The following is a 23,482-nucleotide window of genomic DNA, read 5'->3' as shown; positions in this document are numbered from 1 at the left end:
GATTAAGTGATTGAAGTTGACTTCAGTCTGACGCTCTCCCAACTGAGCTATGTCCGCCGCTGGATGTTGTTGACAAAGGGTTGGGCGAAAGGACTCATGAATCGTGGCCTAGGGCTCCAAACCCTGCGGATCCTCTAGCCGCGTATTTCCCGGTACGGCGGCTGGACATCTCCTGCATCTGAAGTAACCTAAACTTTGCCAAAGCAACATGAAATCAGAAAGTGTTGTTAGTAAGAGGTTTCGTCTCAAGTGCATCGCTTAGCTAGCTAAAGACATTTAGGACAGGTTCATTGTTGTTGATTGCAGTGATGGAACATGGCGATACCATGAAACTCACGCACTAGCCAAATCCAAATGTCAGGTCATGAATTGTTCCTCAATCTTCTACGCCGTAGGGGTCGTTTTCTCTCGCTGCTCCAACACATAGCCAAAAGCCTCATCTAATATCCTCAGACCCTCCTCAATCTCCTCGGCACTCACAGTCACCGGAGGCGCCAGCCGGAAAACACCGCCCATGCCCGGCAGATTAACAATGTTACACGACAGACCCAAAACCATTGCCCTATCGGAAACAGCCTGTCCAAGGTCCGATCCAGGCGCCTTTGTCTCAGCGTTGGAAATAATCTCGATACCCTGAAGCAAACCACGTCCACGAACATCGCCAATGCACCAATACTTCTCCTGAAGCTTCAAGAGGCCAGCACGAAGTTGTTCTCCGCGGTCGGTCGCGCGCTGGCAAATGTTGTCGCGTTCTACAATCTCAAGGACCTTGTTGCCAACCGCTGCTGTGAGGGGGTCGTTGAGATGGGTCGTCAACCAAAGAAAACCGGCCTTCTTGCACCCTTGCGCGACCTCGGCGGTCGTACTGACAGACGCCAGGGGCAGACCGCACCCCAAAGTCTTTGACAAGCAAAGGATATCGGGGACGGTATCGTCGTGCTCGAATGCGAACATCTGGCCGGTCCGACCCACCCCCGTCTGCGCCTCGTCGAGAATGAGCAGCATGTCGCGCTTCTTGCACTCCTCGCTCAGGCGCTTGAGGTAGCCCTTGGGCAAGTCGAGGATGCCGCCGGTAGAAAGAATGGGTTCCATGATGAATGCCGCCAGAGACCCGACACTCTGCCTATCAATCATGGACCAGCCAAAGTCCATCTCCTTCTCCCAGTCGTAGGCGCCGTCGGGCGTGCGAAAGATGGAGCGGTAAGCGTATGGTGCGGGGAACGCAAGCTGTCCCGGCATTGCGGGGCCGGCGTTCTTTCGGCCGGCGGAGTACGTCGCGGAGCCCGAACCTGAAGTCAGGCCGTGATAACTGGCCGACATTGCGACGATTTCGAATTTGCCGGTGTGGAGCTTCGCCATCTTAATGGCGGCTTCCGTCGTTTCCGAGCCAGTGTTGAGGAAAAAGGACTGGAGGCGCACATTAGTAAATACGATCCAGACAAACTGAGCATCGTGGAAGGCGGGTGTACCTTTTCAAGGGGGGCGGGCAGCAGCTTGCCCAGTCTCTCAGCGAGATCAGCAACAGGTTGAGTGATCATATTGCTAAGCAGATGATCGAGCTCGGCGACGTATTTCTGAACAACCTCCACAATTTCCGGATGTGAGTGACCTAAGACAGAGCTCATTTGACCAGACGTAAAGTCCAAGATTTGGCGCCCTTCGGCATCGTAAAGCTTCGTGCCCTTGGCTTTAGTGATGATGACAGGAGAGTAAGGGACGCGTGTGGACATCAGATACTTGTCGGTCTTCGCCCAGAAGGCGGCTGTGCTCTCGGAAGCCATGATGAATGATTGCTTGACAAAAAATTGGTAGTCTTCAGGATAGAAAAAGAGCGCCGGTGATATTTCGCTGCATATTGGTCCAAATCTTGCACTGACGCGAGTATTTAACCGGTTTTCATAACGAGATCTATGAGTTTACCGCGGGTAGCGGGGTTGAGGGGCCATATCAACTTGCCCGAGGCTGATGCTTTTCCCGCGGAGCAAATCAAACGACTACACCATAGCTTACATGTACGCTTTCTAGCACAAGCCTTTCTTAGGTTGATCTGCGTTCAAATCGGATAAATAAACAATCAAATTTCCTAGTTCCCCGAGGAAAAGTGCTACTACCAATGACCATTACATATATCAACACGGACGCCTTATCGTGGTAAGCCTCTCTCCCAAGCCTATTCATCCACTCGCTTATTCCTCGCCATCCAAGCCTCAAGCTCGCCAATTCTACCAAGCAACCCAATGTGTTCCACGTAGCTGTCTGGGCGAACGTACACGTATCCCGCATTGTCGAACCCATACAACTTGTGCAAGCTCCCGTCCTGATCAAAGTACCCCACGTCTTCTTGGCTGGAGATGATGTGCACATCAACAGGCCCGCAGCCAGCAACAGCAGCATTCAACTCCTTCTCGGACGTACATCTCTCGCCCGTTCCAGTGAACAGAAGAAGCTGATAGCCCAAAGAACGGAAGAGATCATAAAGCTTTCCTTGCCCATCGGGTCCAATCAAAGTGCCGTTTGGCGCTCTATCTCCTCCGCGCACCGGACCACTAAAGTTGCTGCCAGTAGCCACAATGTCGCTCTTTCTATAGCGAATGTTGAGTTGAGATGAGAATCTGTAAGCCATCTTCCAGCGATCCGAGTCTCTGAATATCAGAGGTTGAACAAGCGGCCCCAAATAGTTGCGAAGCAACGTAGCAAAGAAGTTCTGCGAGGTCATGACTGTGAAAATCCGGTCAGTCCTGGCGAGTACCGTCTTGCCCACTGGCGATCTCTCGTTGTTGTATGTATCAAGGAATCCTCCTTCTCTCTTGTGCTGCAGCACCTCCGCCAGCTTCCAGCCCAGGTTAATCGCATCTTGTATTCCAGTGTTCATGCCCTGGCCACCTGCAGGGCTATGAACATGAGCGGAATCTCCGGCCAGGAATAGTCGCCCATCGCGGTAGCTATTCACCCCACGATTGGACAAGTGGAATTTGTTCAGCCAAATCGGGTCGAAGAGCTCCCCTTGGCCCGGTGCCATCTTATCGAGCTGGTCTTGGAAGTCTTGGAGTGTTGGGTCTCTGTCCGTTTTCCCCAGCCAGCTGCTCCCGGCAAGCCGAATCACGTCGTCATCGAGAGGCATTACAATGAGCGAACCCTGGCCGAGCATGAACATGGCCTTTGCTTCTTGAGGCTGCTTCCACTTCACGCGACAGTCGCAGAGGAGGAACTCCTGCGGGTACTCTGCGCCCTTGAACTGGAACTTTGTGCCAGCTTGTCGAACGGTGCTGTTGGATCCGTCGGCGCCAACAACATATTTGCAGCGAAGATTTTCGACTTGCGTTCCTCTCTTGAGCGTAACCGTCACTCCAGTCTCGTCCTGATTGATCGACTGGGCTGTTGTACCGCGTTCTGGGAGGATCTTTGAGACCTCCTCCAGGCGCTTATTCAAGAAGCGCTCCGTCTCGGCTTGTGACGCCAGCAAGGGACGCGGAAAGTCCGTTCCATACTCGCGCGCTAGTTCGTCCGAGCTGCCGAAAGTGATGTCGAGGACAGGTTTCTGATTGATCCACGTCGCAATGCCGCTGGGTTGCCGTGCCCGTGAGATGAGTTCCTGGATGTCTCCGTAACGGTAGAGCAACTCCTGGCTGCGAGGTTGCACCACAAGAGCTCTCGATTTGTCGGACTGTTCTGCCCTCGATTCCACAATCCGGAAGTCGACCTTTCTCGCGGCTAACTCAATCGCCAAGGTCAGACCAGTGGGACCGGCCCCAACGATGAGGACATCACATGCAGTCTCCGACATCTTTGTGAGGAGTGAGCAGTACAACTTCGGATGAGATAACCCAATGAGCGGATATCTCTGGTGAATGTAGGATTCATAACAGCGAAAAGAGAGCCACTTGCTTGGATTTATCGCTCAGACTGTGATGACGTTATGGATGACGCGGGTCTCAGTTTGTGGCTTACAACTAATGCTCTCGATCCAGCTTATTTTTTACACCCAGACAGCAATAGCGCAATGGTGAAACAACCCTAGTATATCTATAAGAAGATAGCCAATCTGCCCACGAAGCAGCTTTCAACGCTTCTCATTGGCACACGCATTCCCATCAGAATATTCAAGACCGGCCATGTGTTTGTTACCCACGAACGAATGACTGGGATGGGGAAACACAACATAGCATAAGATCTACCAAGGAACGATCCACTCACTTACATGTCCTAAGTGATCTGATGATACTTGTGGTTCACTACCTAGAGGCTATACAAGGTTAGCCGACCTAGTTGAGTTCATTCTCTATGATATTTGCTCGCCTACAGGAGTCAAGCAAGAGTAGCACGTAAAATAGATGGACAATGCCCAGTTCCTTATAGGCTTTTACATCGACAGTCACGAGATTCGCACCTTCAGCGAACGACAGCAACGACCTGCGGACACGGAAGCAAATCACGAAGGGCAAAACAAGGATGTCCGAACGCAGCACCACAATATATCTTCTTTCTACGCAAAAGTCCATAGAAAATCCCAGACTCAGAAGTCCTGTGTCCTTGGGCATCAAAATTCATGTCAGGCTCCGCCGATCACGGCACACAACGCCTGGTGGACATGCAAGTCGCTGCACTCAAATGAGCAGCAATGCATCAGGCCACCGGTCCTCCGGCCAAAAGCAACTTCATGGTTGGTCTTGGTGCTGGATTGGACTGTTGGTTCTCAATGACTGCAATCTGTTGACGCTGATTTGCTCGGCCGCTGCAGGAGGCCGACAACTCCACACACACACTCGCAGATTGCCGCGCCTAGCCCATCAGCGAACAGCGGCAAAGAAGGGTTATAAGAGAAGAGGATTTTCTCTCACCCAAACGATTTCGAAAATTATTCAGGCTTTTTTCATTCCGACTTTTCCCCTGCAGCAGATCATCATGTCCAACGAGTCCTTCCATCGGATCGATCCCAACGGGGACGTTGTGCTCATCCTTCGCAACCCCAGCGCTTCGTTTGCAGTTTGGGACACAGATATCCCAGCTGGAGAAAATGTTCTCAAAACAACGTAAGATCTACACTGGGTGTCTTTCGAATTGCTGCCCCGGTGACTCTGACTTAATAGCAGTGCAGATCCGGGCACGAGTTTGTCTGACAATATCTCGACACTTCAGGCCCCTCTCATTGAAGATGATGTGTTCGCTTGGCCTACCCGACTCAAGTCTGAATTGAACGGCATAAAGGGAAAGAAGAAGAAGAAGAAGATGATGATGATGATGAACCATGACGAGGCAGCGTTAACGACCGCAGAAACACCGCTTCAAGACACCGACGAGGTTTCCATTGCTGAACCATCAGCAGCAGGTCCTTCAGGTTCGATTGGCTATCAATGGTCACTTACTTCGGAAGCAATTGAATCTATCCCAGTGGAAGAGGCATACCCAGAGCCGATGCCAGAGCCATACGAGGAGCCGGTGCTAGAGGCATACGAGGAGCCGCCGCCAGAGCCAATGCCAGAGCCGGCCGCAGAGGCATACGAGGAGCCGCCGCCAGAGCCATACGCAGATGCGGTTCCAGAGTCATACGAGGAGCCGGCACCAGAGACATACGAAGAGGCGCCGCCAGAAGCATGTGAAGAATTGGTGGTCAAGTATCTTGTGTCATCCAGACATCTGGCACTTGCATCGCGATACTTCTCAGCCAAGCTATCCGGTCCGTGGATCGAAGCTTCAGTCAAGCATCTTGATGGCTGTTATCACATGGAAGCGACAGATTGGGATTCCAAAGCACTTCTTATACTCATGCAAGTTATCCACGGAAAGACGAGAAGTGTGCCGCGTCTGGTGAATCTCGAGATGTTGGCGAAGCTCGCAGTTCTCATTGACTACTACGACTGCCATGAGGTCATTGAGATTTACATTCCCAGGTGGATTAATCCCTTGAAAATCAACCTGCCGACAAATATCGGTAGAGACATGGTGTTGTGGCTTCTCATAGCACAAGTCTTCCAACAAGACGATATTTTTCAGCAAATGACACAAATCGCCGTCTTGCAAACTACCGACCCTGTACAAACACTTGAACTTCCAGTCCCATCTTTCGTGGTTGGTAGGTACTTACACTGTGTTCTTTGCAGGTGGTCCATTGCTGAGTGATGAACAGATATGATAGATTGGCGCAGACAAGATGGGGTTGAGTTCATTTTGACAGTCCTTCACAATCTCCTCGATGCGTTCCGCAATGAGACAGCTGGGTGTAGTTTCGAGTGCAGTAGTATTCTTTTGGGGGCTCTCACGAAAGAGATGGACAAGCACAAGTTATTTCATCCTCGACCAACAAAGCCGTATTCGGGATACTCCGTTGCAAATCTGGAGACGCTCGTCCGTGCCTTTCGCTCCCCCAAATGGAACGCATTTCCTTCCTATAATCGCCACTCTACACAACACTCGTGTAACCTTCAGAGTATGATATCATGCTACCTCAACGCGGACTTTGACAAAAGCAAGAAGGGCTTCAAACTTTATGAGATGGTTTTGCGCGATGTCAAGGGGAAGGCCAACGGTCACCAGTGGAGTGAGGCATCATTTCGTCGTTCATATACTTTGAGGAAGTTCTAAGATGCCATTGCCTTGAATTGAGCTGGAGTTCAATGAAATTTCTTTTGGGCGATGTCATGTCTTGCTTGGATGATTAGATTAGTCTAATACAATGCCATAGCCTTTCTCAACTTCAGGTCATCACTCCCAAGCGCTGCAAAAGATTGCCAGTATCGCGAACCACATATGGACTTTCAAGGCAAAATGAAAATTTTAAGAAAGGGTTCTAGTGTTCTTTCATTTACAACTGCGAAGATCTCAGGATGTCTGGGCATTCTATAGTGCTCAGGATCAGCATCGCTGACTGGTACATAGGTACTTTATGCATTCAAGTAATTATACTAGACACTAGGCACAACGAGTTGGTCAATATCCGGGCCCCATCCCTCTGATTTCGAAAATGTGATCAAGTTTTCACCCTGCTGGAGGTTGACGTGAATAGCGCTGCTTCCGGTGGTGGAAAGATGAGACGTCGCGAGGAAAGCGGCTGATTGATCTTCGTCGTTGACAGACACTGCGGCATGGCGCGAGGCAGTATCACCGTTCTTATGGTTGACAATGAGGGTGACCCGCTCAGCCTCAGCCACAGTGAAGTTGAAAGTAGCAGTACCATCTTCGTCCCCGCCCAGATATCCGGCAGCCGCAGAGCCACTACACTCCGAACATTCGACGACGCGGGCACCGTTGGAGAGTGCGCCAGTCTCGCCCTCGATCTCGTTTGTGATTGTACTCTCAGACCAGGTGCCTGCGGCTGTATCAAGGTTCCAGGAATCGTGCCAGTTGAGAGTCACAGTTGTACCATCAAACTGAAGAGGCAACCAGATGTAGGTGCTGGCAGCAAGGTTTGTCGAGTGCCACCTATCGCCCATGTAGATGGCCTTGTCCGTGCCAAGGGGAAGCACGAAGCTGACTTGGCTGTTGTAAGTCTTGGAGCCGACGGGTGCGAATTCCGTCCAGTTGGACCAAGGTCCAGAGAGAGACGTGGCGTAGCTATAGACCTATGAGGGTGTGAGCAAGTCTCATCGAAAGTTTGACGGGCTCGGTCTTACGTTGTCATTGGGGTTCCAGCCTGTGAGGTGCGAGCCGAAAATGAAGTATGTGCCGTCACGCTTGACAAGCGCGGGAGACTCGGCGAAGTACTCCCAACCAAAAGTTACCTCGGCAACATCGAGGTAGTCATCCGTGAGTTTGATGATGCGGGTTCCATACTCGCGCTGTTTTGTGATTAGTTGAATTATTGGAATGGGAAAAGGGTCTTCAGACTTACATCCTCGCTCAACAGGTACGCGCTGCCATCATCATCCTTGAAGATGCCAATATCGCGGCTCTGGAAATCGAACGGGCGGAAGCTTCGAATGTACTCATACTGACCACAGACGCTGTCGCCTGTTGCGACGCCGACTTTGGCATCCTTGTAGTCGGACGAATCGATGTGGAGATGCAAGACGTACTTTCCAGTCGCATCGTTCTTGGTGACTTTGGGTCGCTCAATGATGCGATTGGGGCCGAGATCACCAGCCTCCTCGGTTCGAGTCAAGAGGCGTCCCTGAAAGCTCCACTCAACCAAGTTGGTGGACGAGTAGCAGTTGACTGCTTGGAATGAAGCACCATCTGTCTTCTCCTCGCCAATCATGTAGTAGACACCATCTTCCTCGCTAATCAACGTTAGCTGTCTCATACACTTGAGCCGTAATCCCAATTTAGCAAGCGGGAGGACTAAGTTTAACTAACATGATACCTGCGCCATGAGCTTGGACGTGCTCTCCAGTATTTGTCTGTGGATAGGCGAGTCAGAATAAGCTTCTTCAATCAACTAGGATCCACTTACGGCAGTCCATGTTGCCCCTGGAACGACACTGAGGGCAGCCTTTACACCGCCCACGGTCAGGGCAGCAGCCAGAGCAAGTGGTGAGGCACGCATGGCTACTATTGGTCTCAAAATGACTGCTTGACGAAGTATGGAGGCTCGGTTTTCGAACTTCAATTTGCTCAAGCAGCATACTCGGACTGCGTGGCACTTGCGACATTTGTATACATCCTCAATGTCCAATGCCAATGTCTTGGCAACTTACATGTCAGGACTTATTACGTAGTTGCGCAGCCATACAGAATCCTCTGGTTGTTGCGCCTATAGAATCAATGGTTCGGGTCAGTGTAAAGCGAAAGAGCAAAATGTCCAAGCCATGCAGCGTAGCATTCGACAGGTTGAATTCGGTTAGTCTTCCGACGAAAACACCACTGTGGGGGTGTCGGAGCCGAGGATTGCGTTGTTTCCCCAGCTTCTTTATCACACTATAACGGTGATGTTCAAAAGCAACCTCCACAGCCCCGCATCAAATGCGGGAAAACCTGCTGATTCAGTCCGTGTCATCTTGCAGTCAGTCGCCTTGCATTTAATAGTCGGATGCCAAGTAAACTCGACTTCGCACGCATCGAGTTGTCGAAGGAGGGGATGAGTTGGGGAAATCACCTGCCACCAGGCTACCACCGGGAGGGCAATCTCGGAATGCGCAGCGAATATTCCTTAGCTTTCTCACTACACTGTTGTCCAATTTTTGATAATGGGACGGTAATCAATGTCCTGAATTGGAACAATTCCCGTTCATTGTTTACATAAGCATCGACATGGGAGTATCTCATATTACAAAGCCAGCGAATTACGAATCATCTGCATGCATTGAGGTGCCTTCAGGAACCAGGTCACTGAACATCGGGCGCATATACTTTGAGGCTGCGGATATGTTTACAGTTCGCCGCCTTCATTTTAGTTCCCTTAGTTGCAGTCCTTTACGTCAGCTACCAGACTATTACTGCGAGTGCAGGGTGTTGAGACTAGGAAGATTGGCGAGGCTAAATGTGCACCAGCTGAACTTTATGGCATGCAGATTGGCTAGAGGTCAAACTCAGAGCCCAGCGCATTTGCTTATCCCGTGGCCTCTAAACGACTAAAGCCGAGTAGCCGTTTTCAAACGACTTCGACAAACTGCATTTTGTTGATGTCCTAGATGACTGTCAGAACACCTAGTGATATGAAAATGAGTTAAGATGTATTAATCTTCAGTAATCGGAGGCTTTACTTATTTTCTGTTCACCACTGATCATAACCAGATTTTTGGGCTAATCAGATCATGAGTCTCGCTGGTAACTGCTGTGGTCTTCAATGTCTCTCTGAATTACGATGTTATAAGGATATTTTCCTTGCTCGAGTACGTACATGTATAAAGCGGGATCAGTAAGGGAGCGCTCGAGAGATATGGAGAACACGAAGCTTGATTCAACGTACGAAAGACTTCGGCGATCGGGGTGAAAGCATCGCTTGCAGTGAGACATGTGCTTGAAATTAGACAGATGAATATCGATGGACCCGGAGCAGACATGCACTGGAATCTCTAAGGATGCACATGAATCCGGAGTCGAGCTATTGGTGAGGGCTTCGTCAGTACCCCCCGTGCGCGGTTTCAATAAACTCCGCCGGCATGAGGGTAATTGCGGGCGTAGCATGCGTCACTCCATCACCAAAGCTTCTCCTCACCGAGGGCGGGGAAATTTTCCGATCCCTCTTTCTTGCGGCCAGAAAACTCTCAAAGCTAAAAGCTGCTAAAGGGCATCAAGTTCGTGCCTGCATGAACCGAGAGGGGATCGCAAATGTTAAGCGACCAGCGCACTATTAAGGCCGTGACGCATGTTGATCGTCCCCGAATGTCCGTTGACTCCACCAATCTTTGAATTTAGTAACTCTATCGTTCATTCCGAGCGAGGTTGCAACGGGTCGACGAGGTGGCTTCTTAATTGGGTCGTTCCTCGGCACGCAGGGGCTTTCGAGTCTGGACTGGGCTGGCCATCCGAACAGTCGCTCACAGAACTATGACGACGTTTCCAGATAACCGGGAGTCTAGATGGACGATGACGAGGTTCTATCCCATTCAAGATGATGAAGCTCTGGACTGACCGATCAGAGAAGCCGCCCTCCTGGCAACTTGTCAGGGGTAAGAGGGCACACAAGCACCAATCAGCAACTCAATCTCATCTCCTGACTCGATGATGCTCGAATCTTCCAAATACCGAGACCTTTTCAACTGACAGCCGAACCAGAATGATGCAATTCAGAGTTCACGGCGACAGCCTTCACGTGTTGGTTCCGAGGCTTGTGATTTTCTCCGAGGTTTCCAACGGGGCGGTACCCGGGACTGAATGCCAGAATCCTGACAGTATCATCCTAGTTTACATATCGACTATTCGGCTTCTCATCCGAAGTTGGACACACGGACACGTCATTTATCCCCAACTCGCTGGATGCCACCAATAAGATAGGTTCTTTTCCGGCCTTGCGGCTGTCCCCTTGCGTATTCGGATACTTCAGTCGTCCAATGTTGTCGGCGTCAAGAATATCCCTGCTTTTGTAATAAATACATGACGGCCTGCGAGCCCTTAAAGTCTCTGCCCCACGGCTCAATACGGAAGCCGAGAGCGAGAGCATGAACGGACGTCATCCACTGACGTTCCAGGGACTGATCGAAATAAACTCCAAGTCGGAGTGGGCCGTTGGGTGTTAATTGAGCTATGAGGTAAGCTCCATCGTGTCATGGTAGGATGCGATCGTATTCGCAGAACCCGAGAGACACCGGAGAGGGGGTTTTGTGATCACAAAAGTCTTTATAATGCCGGTGTAAATCCCCTTCAACGACTTGCTTCGTCTCTATCATTACACATTTCTATAACATCCACAATCACCCAAAAGCAAACTCCCAAATCAAAACTGCAGCACATCATTAAGCAGCTACGCTGAACTTTACACACATCTCAATCGACCACAATCAGCACCAATAACTTGGTACTTCAGACTACTGGCATTCAGCACATTCACAAAATTTCTTCATTATCAGGCGACACTTCCCTTCGTCTCCTCCCATTCACATCTGTCAACACTATAATCAACTTGCAAAATGCGTTTCTCCACCGTATTTACTCTTCTGGCTGCCTCGCTTGTCATCGCCGCACCGGCGCCAGCTGACCTGCAAGCCGCTGGTGACAAGGGAGGCAAGAAAGATGGAGGTGCCATTGCGACTTGTGAGACGTCAACTGCAGCGGAGCATGTCAAATGCATTGACGCCTGTGGCGGTGGCAAGAGCGTCGCGAGAAGGGAAGAACTGGGTCTGGGAATCAGGGGAGACAAGGGCAACGGGAAGGACAAGGGGTGTATCATGGATTGGTAAGTTCTTGAGAAAGACAATCAAATTGTCAATGGCTTTTACTGACAACTCCACTAGCACTTCCAAGGCCGTAGCAGGTTACATCAGTTGTGCAGGTGCTGGTTCCGGCACTGCACCTGCTAAGCCGAAATAAGCAACATTGCAATGCTTATCGGTCTTGTCTTGGCGTAAAGCGGTTTGGCAGCTTTGATAGTTGGTTTAGCTGTAAGGAGAGCGATTACAGCGTAACGTATTATGATTAGACGAGAGAAACTGTATACTAGGTCGAGTAGAATCTGCTCCCGCATCAATGATGTGTGTTCTGAACGACGAATCGGATGTTTCCACTATGAATTTTCACTCCTCTGCCTGTGATAATCTTGAAAGGTATTCAGCGGGGTATTCTTTTGACCTAAGATGTATGACATGTAGGCGCCAATTCGGAGGGGATTCATGCCAATGGGGTGTTAACTACAGATTGACCGGTGGTGAGACTACTAAAGACTTCGTTTATGGAAGAAAAAAACACAAGACACTTTACACCCAAGTGACATGTGAGGTAAATTCTTGACGCGGCACTTTTCCGCCAACTCACTCGATGAGCAAGATCGTCAGTATGGTTTATTTGAGCTTGTGTTGGAAGCGACTAGCCATAACTTGACACGTACTTGCGGAATACATGTACCATCTCAATACTGGGAACCATTTTCTCTCCGCTAGTCCAACTTGATCTATGATCGCTGTATCCCCTTAAGCATTCAAACTGTTTAATTTTGGCCCCTGGCCTATACCTCTTGTACATTGATCCTGTATACGGCGGCCCTGTCCACACCCAAGGCTACTGAGACGATTAGAACAAGGCCATTGAGTGCGCAACGTCTGAGGCTTACTTTATGCTTGTCGCCATCTGACACTCTCGAAATACTCCATGGGAACTCGACGTTGCAAGTTAAAAGGAAACTCAGGATTTCAAAATCGGAGACCTCTTAGGTCGGCGGATGTCGCTTAGATTTTCTGTGGCGTACGGTTGCGGCACAGCAACAAGCAGCCAGGGGTTGCTTACCCTGGAAAACCAGGCTCCTCATGTTTTCAACACATTCGTCCATGGCAAAGGGGTGAAAAATACCAATTCAAGACGTGATCAAACTCATCTCAGAGCCACGAGCATTGCGATCCTCTTACCAGGAAGCAATCCCATCAAGTTGACCACGCGCACGCTTGACGCAATCCTAGAGCCCGTGTCTTCCCGAAGTCGATGTCTGCTGACGAGGAAATCTTTTCGGTGGAGGATCGCTGTACCGGGCACCGATTAGTCTCCTTCGGGCAGGTCGACCGTCAACCTACAGCGCTGGGACGGAACACTTGAGAGCGTTAATACCGGCTGTTCCCGATTGCCAAGGCGTTGAAGGTGTAAGGGGTCCCGGTCTTGGATTTTTCAAAACCGCCCTGGTGCGAATCCTTCGCTGAAAGGGGACTTTTGGCCGTCGCGGTATCGCGGTGCTCACTTCCTGGGCGCGTCACTCCTACAATTTGAAGAAATTGGCGCATCAAGGAAGCGTTAACGCTGATTCCGGCTGAGGGCTTCATAAGAATCCTCGACGGACGACGACCGGGTCGCACCCTAGCCTCTCGTGGCATCTCTATCACTCTCACCATCTACCACAACCATGACTTCTGAAAATAATCAACAGGCCGTCGCCATGGACGCATTCGCCTGTTCCAGCTACTCAACGTGGGCCTACGCGCTATGTCATCAAGGCTTAGATCCCAATACTCGTGTCGAGGAAATCACCTCCTCCATAATTCCTTGCTCGATCGCCTTGATATGGGGACTCCATCGTCGTCGGCAGCTCCAGACTAGAGCAGTCGTCTCCCACGGTTCCCTTCGCCCAGTAGCCAACCTGATCAGCCTCGTCGCGTTGAGCTTTCTACTGCTCTTGTTCGCACCCATCACCATTTCCATCGTACCTATCGCGGTTGCCCTCACCTCTGGCATCGTCAGATATGTCGGAAGACAGGGCGGCCCGTGGACCGACCAAGGCTCGGCCCTTCTTACGCTCAAGCAGGAAAGTTCAGATAGATTTGTGTTGACAGAGTTGGCAAGGCTAATGCACGCATGCAGATCCTATGGCAGGTCCTCGCGGTATTTCAGATCATGGCACTGATTACCATTGCCCCTGACAGATATGGTCAGAGTCACTTTGGCATCAGTCTTGCTTCCTGGATCCTATCGGTTGCGACGAGTGTCCTCTTTATATTGATATCAGAGCGAGAGCACAGCAGATCCTTGGCTCCATCTGCGCTCCTCCAACTCTTTCTTCTGGTCACTGTATTCCTCGACGTAGCTCGCGTTAGGACGGCTTGGCTTCTGTCATCGCAGATCAACAACGAGGGAATGATCGCTATGCTATTGACAGTTCAGGTAGCCCTTAAGGTGTTGCTACTCCTAGCCGAGTCTGCGTCAAAGCCCACCATCATCGCCATCCCAGCTCGCCGTGTCTCTCGGGAGGAAACAGCAGGCATCTTTGGCAAGAGCTTCGCGACGTGGATCAACCCACTGCTACGGCTGGGATGGAAGAAGGATCTCGTTGCGGAGGATCTCGATCCTCTGGACGAAGCCCTCGACGGCGAAGTGGTGCTGGAGCGGCTCTCATTGGCATGGAAGAATGGTTTGCAACCATCCCCCTTTTTTTTCCCTTGCTCAAATGCCCTTTGCTGACTGAGAGTATTGGTTCCAGTCCACCAGGAGGAAAACCACGCCCTTGTCGTAGCGGTTCTCAAGGCCTTCCATGCCGAGCTCTTGTTCATCCACATCCCGCGCGTCGGCATGGTGGCCTTTGGTCTGGCACAACCCCTCCTCGTCCAGACCACCATCGAGTACATGCAGAACCACAACGACAAGCCCGTCAGCTACGGCCACGCCCTCGTCGGTGCCTTTGCCCTCACATATCTCGGACTAGCTGTACGTTCATGTTCACCGTAGCGATACGGTGGTATAGAAAGCTGCAAAACCCTCGGCTGACCACTTCATTCCATTCACGCAGATCTCCACCAGGTGGTCCGGCCAGCTCACCCACCGCCTCATCACGCGCATCCGCGGCGCCCTAATCGCCAAAATCTACCAAAACATGCTCACCCTCCGCGCAGAGACGGATAACTCCCAGGCGGCGGTCGCGCTGATGAGCACCGAGGTCGAGCGCATCACCGTGGCGGCTCAATTTTGCGTCGCCATCGTCCCCAACCTCATACAGCTCGGGTTCGCCATGTGGATCATGAGCGAGCAGCTCGGGGCCGTGAGCGTTGCTCCCATCATCATTGCGCTTCGTGAGTCAACGCTCTCCTACCATTTTTTGTGTATCTTGGATGATTTTATTTTGTCTAATTAAGTGGACGTGCAGTCAGCGTATCTGCCGGTATCAGAACGGGCCAGTTGATTCCACCACGCCAGCGCCGGTGGATGCAGGCAATCCAGAAACGGGTCGGCATCACCACGGAAATTATTGGCTCCGTAAAGGGTGTCAAAATGAGCGGCTTGACCAATACAGTCCAAGACCAGATTCAAGGTCTTCGGGACTTTGAGCTCGACGAGTCTAAAAAGTTTAGACGGGTGCAGATCCTCAACGTACTCATCGGTAAGTCAGACAAGCCATGCCCCCCCTCATGACGCCATGGTTAACACTGCCTAGGACAATTTCCATCAATCATGACTCCCTCCATTACCTTCGCAGCCTTCGCCATCATCTCGAAAGTAGCCGGCGGAAACCCGCTGAACGCGGTTCAGGCCTTCACGTCCCTCAGTCTTCTCGGCATCCTAATCAGTCCCGTCTCCGAGCTCGTCATGATCCCAAACAACCTCGGAGCGGCCATTGGTTGCCTCGACAGGATCCAGGAGTACCTCACAAAGGAGAAGCGAGAAGACTACCGCCTCGTCAAGTCCAAGACGCCTCTCGACCCGGTTGAGAACGGGAGCAGTAATGGAACTAACGGACCGTCACAGACTGACAGCCAGCTCCAACCTCTGATCAAGGTCTCCAACGGATCCTTTGGGTGGCACACAGACCAGGCGATTCTCAAGTCTCTAGACCTCGAGATCCCGCCAGCGAGCCTCACGATCCTCGTCGGACCCGTCGGCTCCGGGAAATCCACCCTCCTCAAGTCCCTCGTCGGGGAGACGTACCGCATCTCGGGGTCCGTAGAATACACAATCTCAACGGACGTGGCATACTGCGACCAGGACCCGTGGATCCTAAACCAGAGCGTCAAGGAAAATATCACTGGCGGCAGCGTCGCCACACACGACGAAACAGACTTTTACAACAAGGTCATCCGGGCCTGTCAGCTAGAAGAGGATCTCGATCTCCTCCCGCAAGGTGACGAAACCGTGGTCGGGAGTTCAGGTTCAGCTCTCAGCGGCGGACAGAAGCACCGTATTGTAAGTTCTCTCCGTTCAAGGCTTCATGAGTATGCAACTTGGGTACTGACAGCTTTTGATAGGCGCTTGCCAGGGCCGTCTACAGCGGAAAGCAAATCATCATCATGGACGACAACTTGAAAGGCCTCGACTCCAAGACGGCCTCAAAATGCTTCAATGCGCTCTTTGGGGGCGAGGGATTGTTGCGTGGACGAGGGAGGGCCATAATCTTTGCGACGCATAATGGTAAGAGGACTGCTCTGCTCCCCTCCCCTCACTTCTTCCTTTCTGTCGAGCACCATTGATGACATGATGACAGCCCAATGGCTTCGTTCGGCAGACAACATCATCTCCCTCGGCAGCGACGGAACCATTTCAGAAACGGGCTTGTACAAAGACCTCTGCAAGACCGGGGGTTATGTCAGTACTCTAAAAGTCACCCAGCAGAGCGACGAGAGCGTGTCCGTGACAGAAGCAGAAGAAACACAGGAGATCGTCGACAAAAAGGCCAAGGCTGTGGCTGTACTGAAGCCCGACGACTTGCCCAAGACCAAAAGCCGCGGCGCCGCCAATACGAGTTCCCTCTTGTATTACATCAAGTCTATGGGAATCACATCCTTTGGGTTATTCATTTCCATGGTAATCTTCCAGACAATTTGCAGAATTATGCAACGTAAGATCCTCGAACCCCTTCAACCTCCTGTGCAACTCTATTGCGAGTCCAATATCGGATGCCACTTCTATCCGTACTGACCAAATCACAGGCCTCTGGGTCAAGTTTTGGGTCGCAGCCAACGAGGACGGCGGACAGGAGAATCTAGGAATGTGGGTGGGCGTCTACATCCTCTGGGGCATCTTGACGGAGCTGGCCGTCGCCATGGAGACATAGTAAGTCCTCGTCTGAATCCCCCGTCTCTCATAGACCAAGACAGAGCCGGTCTACTCACCAACTGACTTTACGCGTTCCAGCTACTTCCTCGTCGTCATCGTCCCTCACTCAGCCAAGGGACTTCACTTTAGTGTTCTCAAAGCCGCGCTCGCGTGAGTGTCTTCTACAATCTTGCTTTGACGATTTGACAAAACATTTGAACTCACCTGTTCCCAGCGCACCCTTGTCTTTCTTCGTCAAGACTGATACAGGCATCATCATCAACCGGTAAGTTCCCCCCCTCGAAAGAACCCTCTAGATCCTCAACTAATGTTACATGATTCCTATCAGATTCAGCCAGGACATGAACCTCGTCGACCTCCCGCTCCCACTCGCCTTCATGCTGACCTTTGACAGTAAGAACCTTCCCCCAAGCACCCAACCTTCCCATCAAACTCACGAAAGACTAAACCCCTGGAAACCGCAGACCTCACCCTCGCCATAGCAGACATAACCCTAACAACCCTGGCAACCCCATACCTCTCCCTCTCCATCCCCTTCCTCGCCCTCACCCTCCACCTCCTCCAACGAACCTACCTCCAAACCTCGCGCCAGATCCGCCTCCTCGACCTCGAGACCAAATCCCCACTCTTCTCCCACTTCATCGCCTCCGCCGCCGGCCTAGCCACCATCCGCGCCCTCGGGGACCCCTGGACCGCCCGTGTCCGCCACCAGAACCTGCGCCACCTCGACCTCTCCCAGCGCGCCTTTTACGCCATGGGCAGCCTGCAAAAATGGCTTCTCCTCGTCTTGAACCTCGTCGTCGCCGCCTTGGCCGTGCTCCTCGTCGCCTCCGCCGTCGCGCTGCGCAACACCGTCGACGCGGGGCTTCTCGGTGTCGCGCTCGTGAGCGTCATGACGTTTGGGCAGCTCCTGACGCAGTTGTTGAATTACTGGGCGCAGCTGGAGACGAGCCTCGGCGCCGTGGCGCGGATCAGGGAGTTTGAGGCGGAGACGCCGTCCGAGGAGGGGACTGGTGACGGCGGAAATCCCGCCGCGAAGGAGGCAGGGCCGGGGTGGCCTTTGGGGGGGCGGATCGCTATCCGCAACGTCTCGGCGGCGTACGACGATCACCAGGTCCTGAGCGGCGTCAACATCTCCATTGAGCCCGGCGAGAAGGTGGCCATTTGCGGGCGGACGGGCAGCGGCAAGTCCACGCTCCTCGCGCTCCTCCTGCGTCTGCACGATCCCTCCGCCGGCGCAATCGAGGTGGATGGCGTCGACATCCGCAGCGTGCCCGTCACCCAGCTCCGCGAATCGCTCGTCGCGCTGCCACAGGACCCTCTCTTCCTTCCCGGAACGGTTCGTCGGAACTTGGACCCGTTCATGGCCCGAGGTGATGATGATGATGTCGGTATCTGGGACGCCCTGGAAAAGACGGGGCTCAAGGCTCTCTTTGAGGATAAAGGCGGTCTCAAGGCGGATCTGAACACGGACTGGCTGAGTGCGGGGCAGAAGCAGCTGTTCTGCATGGCGAGGGCCATCTTGAGGGACAGCCGCGTCTTGCTGCTCGATGAGGCGACAAGCAGGTCAGTTTTTCTTCCTTTCTCTCCCTCTCTAAACGTCTTCCGGGAACGACAAGAAAGCTAAAATGGTTTCCCCAAAGTCTGGACCAAGCCACGGAACAGCTTGTGCAAGACCTCATCGCTAGCGAGTTCCGAGGCTGGACCATCATCGTCATTGCCCATCGGCTACGGGCCGTCGTAGACTTTGACAAGATTGTGACACTCCAGGACGGGAGAGTCGTCGAGTTTGATAGCCCTAAGAAACTGCTCGAGAACGGCGGCGCGTTTGCCGCCATGTGGAAGATTCAAGAAGGTTGAGCGAACGTCGTCACCGTCGCAGCCAGACGACTGGACTGCTCTTAAGAACTTTCCATTCCATCCGACCGCCAAGAAATCAAAAGAAATGGACACAAGCCGGCAGTAACGCCTTAGAGAAAACCAATGCTCTTAGAGAAACCGGGCTCTAATAACTAAAATATGAATACTTCTTTTCGGGTATTATTTCATCATCTTCGTCTCGCTTCGTTCCACGTCATATCCAAGGAGAAGCACCCCCCGCCCTCTCACCTGCTCTTCATCTTTTCCGCAGCCTTCGCAGCGAGACCCTTTACCTTGGCATCAGAAATCTGAGGCGCCGCCGACTCAAAGGCGCCGGTCCAGGCGCTCCACCTCTCCTCGTTCAAGCCCTTCCACTCCCGATCACCAAACTTAGCCCCGGCCTTGCCCGACTTGCCCTCATAGTCGCGGTTCTTCGAGCTCAGCTCCCGGAGCGCGTCGCCGGAGTAGTCGATCCACTGGTAAGCTATGCTGACAGCGACGGCGCTGTCGCCGTCGCCGGGTTGCTCCTCTTCAAAGGCCGTACGCAGGGCCCAGAGGCCAAAGAGGGAGAAGTCAAGAGGGTCATGGGAGTTGGTGAGGTCGGCGCGGGATGTCAATTGGGCGGCAAAGGCGGAGAGGTTGATCCAGCTGGCCTTTTCCTCCTCGGATGCGGATGTGTCAAAGGCGTCTGGATGCGTCAGTGGGAGGGTTTTGTTCTTCATGCAACATTGGTGCCAGTCATCCTCCGCGTAAATGTGATTGTGACTTTCTTCCTCTCCCGCGCGACATAGCGTGTTTACTTACCAAAATTCCACAGATCGCGGGCAACCCATCCAAAAGTGGGAAGATCCTTCCACACGACCTGGTTGCTCAGCTTCAGGGGTTGGCCGTCCGAAGCCGTGACGGTGGTCTCGCGCAGGCGTTGTAGGAAGTCGACGAGCGGGGTCTGCTTCTCTGGTGGGGTCTGCTTGGCCACGGCGAAGATGGCATTGTATGTGTCCCAGAGGAAATCCTCAATCTCTGACTCGGACTTCTTGGCCAGGTCCTTGAACTCGTCGACGGTGTCATTCAGTCTCTTTTTGTCGTTTGTGCCGGTCTTGACAAAGGCATCAAGGGACTGGTAGGCGGGCAACGCCGCGATGGCACTGTTGACGCTCATTTTGATTAACTGGGTAAAATAAATAGCCGGAGTAGAGGGAAAGCGTTTCCTGGAATAATCGGAGGAAGAGAAGGGGTTGCGATGGTGACAGGGTGGCAGAAGGCGTGGCGGAGGTGGTGCTAGTGTCGATGGCCGTTTTATGGCGACGATGTCGCACGGGGCAGGTGGGAAGCCTGGAAGAGGCCAATCTCGGCCCACGTGGAGGCGACGCAGCTTCACTAAGGTAACGTCGTCAGCGTGCAGACACGGTACGTACCGCAACCACCTGTAGCAAAGCGACGCCGTGTCGACATTGATTAGCCCCACTCTCGGCGACTACCTTACTTTGCACCGTGCACGGAGACCAGGAAGCGAGGGGAAGAGGGCAGGAGCCGGCCGGATAGCCACGGAAGGCACGGCGGCCGAGGATACGGAGAGACACGCAAGCCATGCAGTCCCTCCCGAAGCATGTGGCTGAGCCTGAGTTGTGATTACATGTTCATTTGCGTGTGGCACTCCCAGCTGAAATATTTGTTATGTGCATTTATTCCCATTGGACCTACCTGCCTGCATCTCGTCTCGGCTGGTCGGCTCCTCCCGCCCTCCGGCCCAGAACCTGGCGCTGCACAGAGCTCCCGTCAGCTAGCCAATCAACAGCAAAAGTGCGGAGACGGCGGCCTCTCAGAATCAGGCGTGAGATTAAGCTTATGTTTTTTGTCAAGCTTTGATTGGTGCCAACCTCCATGCACGTGACTTTTCACCCTTTCCTTTCTGCCGGAGTTGCTCCGCACCTGGCTCGCCTGGAAAAAAAAATAGAGTTTTGGGCTGTTTGGAAGCGTTTGGAGCGTTTGGAGCGTTTGGAAACCGCCTAGCTTGGCCCCAGCCAGAAACGTTGTGAGCTGAATGAGATGGATTTCAATTTACGTTTTCCGCACTTGGCACACGGGACCCTCGTGCCGGCCAAGTTCTCGGCAGCTTTGTTGTCCTCTCCCAACTCGCCTTGTTTCCTTCAGTGACTGGGCAAACCAAACTCAACTACCATATTATAATCACGGGCTGGCCCTTTTCTCATACACTGTTGCTTCGTAACCACACGCCTTACAACCGTCTTACTCTCCTCTCGTCTCAACAACCCAGGGCGCAATACACCAACAACCCAGCGTTGAAAGACAGTTCAAAACCAGTCTCAACCCAAACCACCTCTCATACCACCATATATAACGACATTCAAAATGGTCTCCATCAAATCTGCCCTCACTCTCGCCCTCTGCGCAGTCTCCGCCGCCACCGCGAACCCCATCGCCAGCCCCGATCAGGCCCTCGAGAAGCGCCAGGGCACCACCGACGTCGGCACCGTAACCTGCGGCGACAACAGGTACTCCAAGAAGCAGATCGACGACGCCGCCGCCGAGGGCTGCCGCCTCTACGCCGCCAACCAGCAGATCGGCACCAGCCAGTACCCCCACCGCTTCAACAACCGCGAGAACCTCGTCTTTGCCACCTCGGGCCCCTACCAAGAGTTCCCCATCATCACCTCTGGAAACTATACTGGACGTAAGTCTCGCATTGAATCTCCCGAAACTCCTTTTTTTCCCCCACACCCAAACATCTCATCACCCATGAACCGCTATCTTGGCACAATCCCGTGTCAAGTCGCCGTTTCTTGGCACGTCATCGAACATGAGAAGAAGCATCTCACTCGCCGCACGGCCCTGCGCTGACAATGCTACACTATGCAGGGGCGCCCGGAGCCGACCGTATCGTATTCGACCCGACTTACCGGGGCAGCTGTGTCTATGTCGGTGCCATGACCCACAGCGGCGCATCATCGCGCAACGGCTTCATCACCTGCAACCAGACGAGGTCGTCGTCGCCTTCCGGTAACGGCGCGTCCGCGGCGTCGAGCTACAGGGGCTCCTCTGGGTCGATCGGTGCCGTCGTGTCTATTCTGTCGCTCTTGGCACTCACTGCTTAAAATCGGATTCGGACATGGTACGCAAAAAAAAAAAAAAAAAGTCGAGCGTGGGGTAAAGGCAGCCGTGAGGCACCTGAGTCGTCCAGCTCCCGGCATCTGGACTCTGGTCTGGTCATTCTCAGTGAGCGTCGCCGATGAGAGAGAGTTTCGTGGATAAAAACCAACAGGAATGAGGCTGTCTACGCTCAATGTTATTTGGGAACCAAACCAACTCTTTTGAAACGTGCGCAAATACTCGGCTACTGTCGATATTTGAGTTCAGAGCTTGGCCATCTGCGGTAATCCTCCCGATCAACTGAATTGCCGCACCAAAGAGGCGCATAGGGTTCCTCTTCAGTCCCAATGCCATGGGCCTACTGAAGTATTGGGGATTGGATTGGATTGGCTGACTATACCCTTTGGCTCTTTGGGTTGGCGCTTGATGTCAGTGAATCGATCGTCAAGGCACTCGGACTCGGACTTGAGCTAAGCAGCCTCACTCATACGCTAATAAACCACCAAACAATGAGATTCATTTGGTCCCAATTTTTGTTCCACTTTCTCTAATCGTTGTCGCGCTCATCTTATCGTCCAGATGCTAACACTGTCCCTCTTGCTTCCAATCAAGACCCCTCCATCTCAAGATGGCGGTTGCCGGCCCAAAATCTCTCTTCAGCGCCGTTGCCGCTCACTCTCCAATTCAGGCTCGTAGATTCAGATTTCTTGGATATGAAATAGACGTGTTCTTCTCATGCCTCCATGATGATTTGTAAATCTGCAGAGCCACGGTCCTCGGTCTGGTACACCCTTGGTTCGATCACGACCTCGAGGTCAAGTCTCTCTTTCGCTGGAACATCCGGCAGGCTACCCAGATCCGTGAAACAAAGAGTCATGTCTCCGCACGTGCGATCGGGGACACGAACCCAAAGCTGCCGTCTCAAATTCGCGTAATTGACACCCTCTGCGGCGGCTTGAGGTGGATGATATCCTGAAAGTCTTTACTCTCTCATAAGGGGGTTCAGCGACGTAACCTGGAGTCATACTTGGCATGCTTACAAATTTGGCAACTAAACGACCGATTTGAGTAGGAGCTAGCCAAGAAATATCGAGATTGCGATGCTTAAGCTAGCGGAAACCGCAGTTCATGAGGTCTCTCAGAGTGATCCGTTGCCAAGAACTATCCGAACCCGAAAAGCCATCAATGAAGTTTGGATGACAATGAATCTGCGGCAGTGCTTCATTGCGCGTGGCTTTCACTCCGTCCACGCGGGCTTTCGAATCCTTCCAATCGTCATGGTTCAACCGTGATTGCGATCTCGAGCCGTGGCCCGTGATCACATCAGGCAGTGCTGTTTGGTTGTTGAAAACCTAGGCACTTTTCAGACAGCATCTTGGCACTCGTAGAGACAATAGATTCGGGAAAGGAAACGTATGTTGTGAATATGGTAGACGGAGATGTACAACACCCGCACTGACTGCTG

General features: G+C 52.5%; 7 protein-coding genes across 7 annotated transcripts; 4 read left to right on the top strand and 3 right to left on the bottom strand.

Annotated features, from left to right (window-relative positions):
• Window positions 1-384: 384 nt before the first annotated feature.
• Window positions 385-3,784, bottom strand: CORC01_10304 (aminotransferase class-III; the record flags this gene model as incomplete). The annotated part of the gene is made up of 3 exons (XM_022621932.1): window positions 385-1,407; window positions 1,470-1,848; window positions 2,271-3,784. 3 exons carry the CDS (start codon window positions 3,782-3,784, stop codon window positions 385-387), a joined length of 2,916 nt encoding a protein of 971 aa, XP_022471539.1.
• A 1,118-nt stretch (window positions 3,785-4,902) lies between these two features.
• Window positions 4,903-6,579, top strand: CORC01_10303 (uncharacterized protein; the record flags this gene model as incomplete). Its single annotated transcript, XM_022621931.1, has 3 exons — window positions 4,903-5,030; window positions 5,091-6,070; window positions 6,125-6,579. The coding sequence occupies 3 exons, from the start codon at window positions 4,903-4,905 to the stop codon at window positions 6,577-6,579; spliced, it is 1,563 nt and encodes a 520-aa protein (XP_022471538.1).
• A 320-nt stretch (window positions 6,580-6,899) lies between these two features.
• Window positions 6,900-8,479, bottom strand: CORC01_10302 (glycosyl hydrolase family 43 protein; the record flags this gene model as incomplete). Its single annotated transcript, XM_022621930.1, has 5 exons — window positions 6,900-7,556; window positions 7,608-7,772; window positions 7,826-8,213; window positions 8,290-8,333; window positions 8,387-8,479. The coding sequence occupies 5 exons, from the start codon at window positions 8,477-8,479 to the stop codon at window positions 6,900-6,902; spliced, it is 1,347 nt and encodes a 448-aa protein (XP_022471537.1).
• A 3,022-nt stretch (window positions 8,480-11,501) lies between these two features.
• On the top strand, window positions 11,502-11,901 carry CORC01_10301 (uncharacterized protein; the record flags this gene model as incomplete). The annotated part of the gene is made up of 2 exons (XM_022621929.1): window positions 11,502-11,767; window positions 11,826-11,901. The coding sequence occupies 2 exons, from the start codon at window positions 11,502-11,504 to the stop codon at window positions 11,899-11,901; spliced, it is 342 nt and encodes a 113-aa protein (XP_022471536.1).
• A 1,513-nt stretch (window positions 11,902-13,414) lies between these two features.
• On the top strand, window positions 13,415-18,909 carry CORC01_10300 (ABC transporter; the record flags this gene model as incomplete). The annotated part of the gene is made up of 14 exons (XM_022621928.1): window positions 13,415-13,744; window positions 13,870-14,416; window positions 14,486-14,709; window positions 14,792-15,071; window positions 15,146-15,379; window positions 15,434-16,179; window positions 16,242-16,404; window positions 16,478-16,831; window positions 16,923-17,046; window positions 17,128-17,199; window positions 17,264-17,314; window positions 17,378-17,442; window positions 17,514-18,615; window positions 18,693-18,909. The coding sequence occupies 14 exons, from the start codon at window positions 13,415-13,417 to the stop codon at window positions 18,907-18,909; spliced, it is 4,509 nt and encodes a 1,502-aa protein (XP_022471535.1).
• Window positions 18,910-19,154: 245 nt separating this feature from the next.
• CORC01_10299 (uncharacterized protein) lies at window positions 19,155-20,068 on the bottom strand (the record flags this gene model as incomplete). The annotated part of the gene is made up of 2 exons (XM_022621927.1): window positions 19,155-19,597; window positions 19,714-20,068. The coding sequence occupies 2 exons, from the start codon at window positions 20,066-20,068 to the stop codon at window positions 19,155-19,157; spliced, it is 798 nt and encodes a 265-aa protein (XP_022471534.1).
• Window positions 20,069-21,279: 1,211 nt separating this feature from the next.
• Window positions 21,280-22,022, top strand: CORC01_10298 (guanyl-specific ribonuclease N1; the record flags this gene model as incomplete). The annotated part of the gene is made up of 2 exons (XM_022621926.1): window positions 21,280-21,601; window positions 21,787-22,022. The coding sequence occupies 2 exons, from the start codon at window positions 21,280-21,282 to the stop codon at window positions 22,020-22,022; spliced, it is 558 nt and encodes a 185-aa protein (XP_022471533.1).
• Between the last annotated feature and the right edge of the window lie 1,460 nt (window positions 22,023-23,482).

The sequence above is a fragment of the Colletotrichum orchidophilum genome, assembly GCF_001831195.1.
Source record: "Colletotrichum orchidophilum strain IMI 309357 chromosome Unknown Scaffold_101.1, whole genome shotgun sequence".
Taxonomy (NCBI): domain Eukaryota; kingdom Fungi; phylum Ascomycota; class Sordariomycetes; order Glomerellales; family Glomerellaceae; genus Colletotrichum; species Colletotrichum orchidophilum.
The sequence above is the reverse complement of the archived record's forward strand: the minus strand, read 5'-3'. Positions and strand labels throughout refer to the sequence as shown.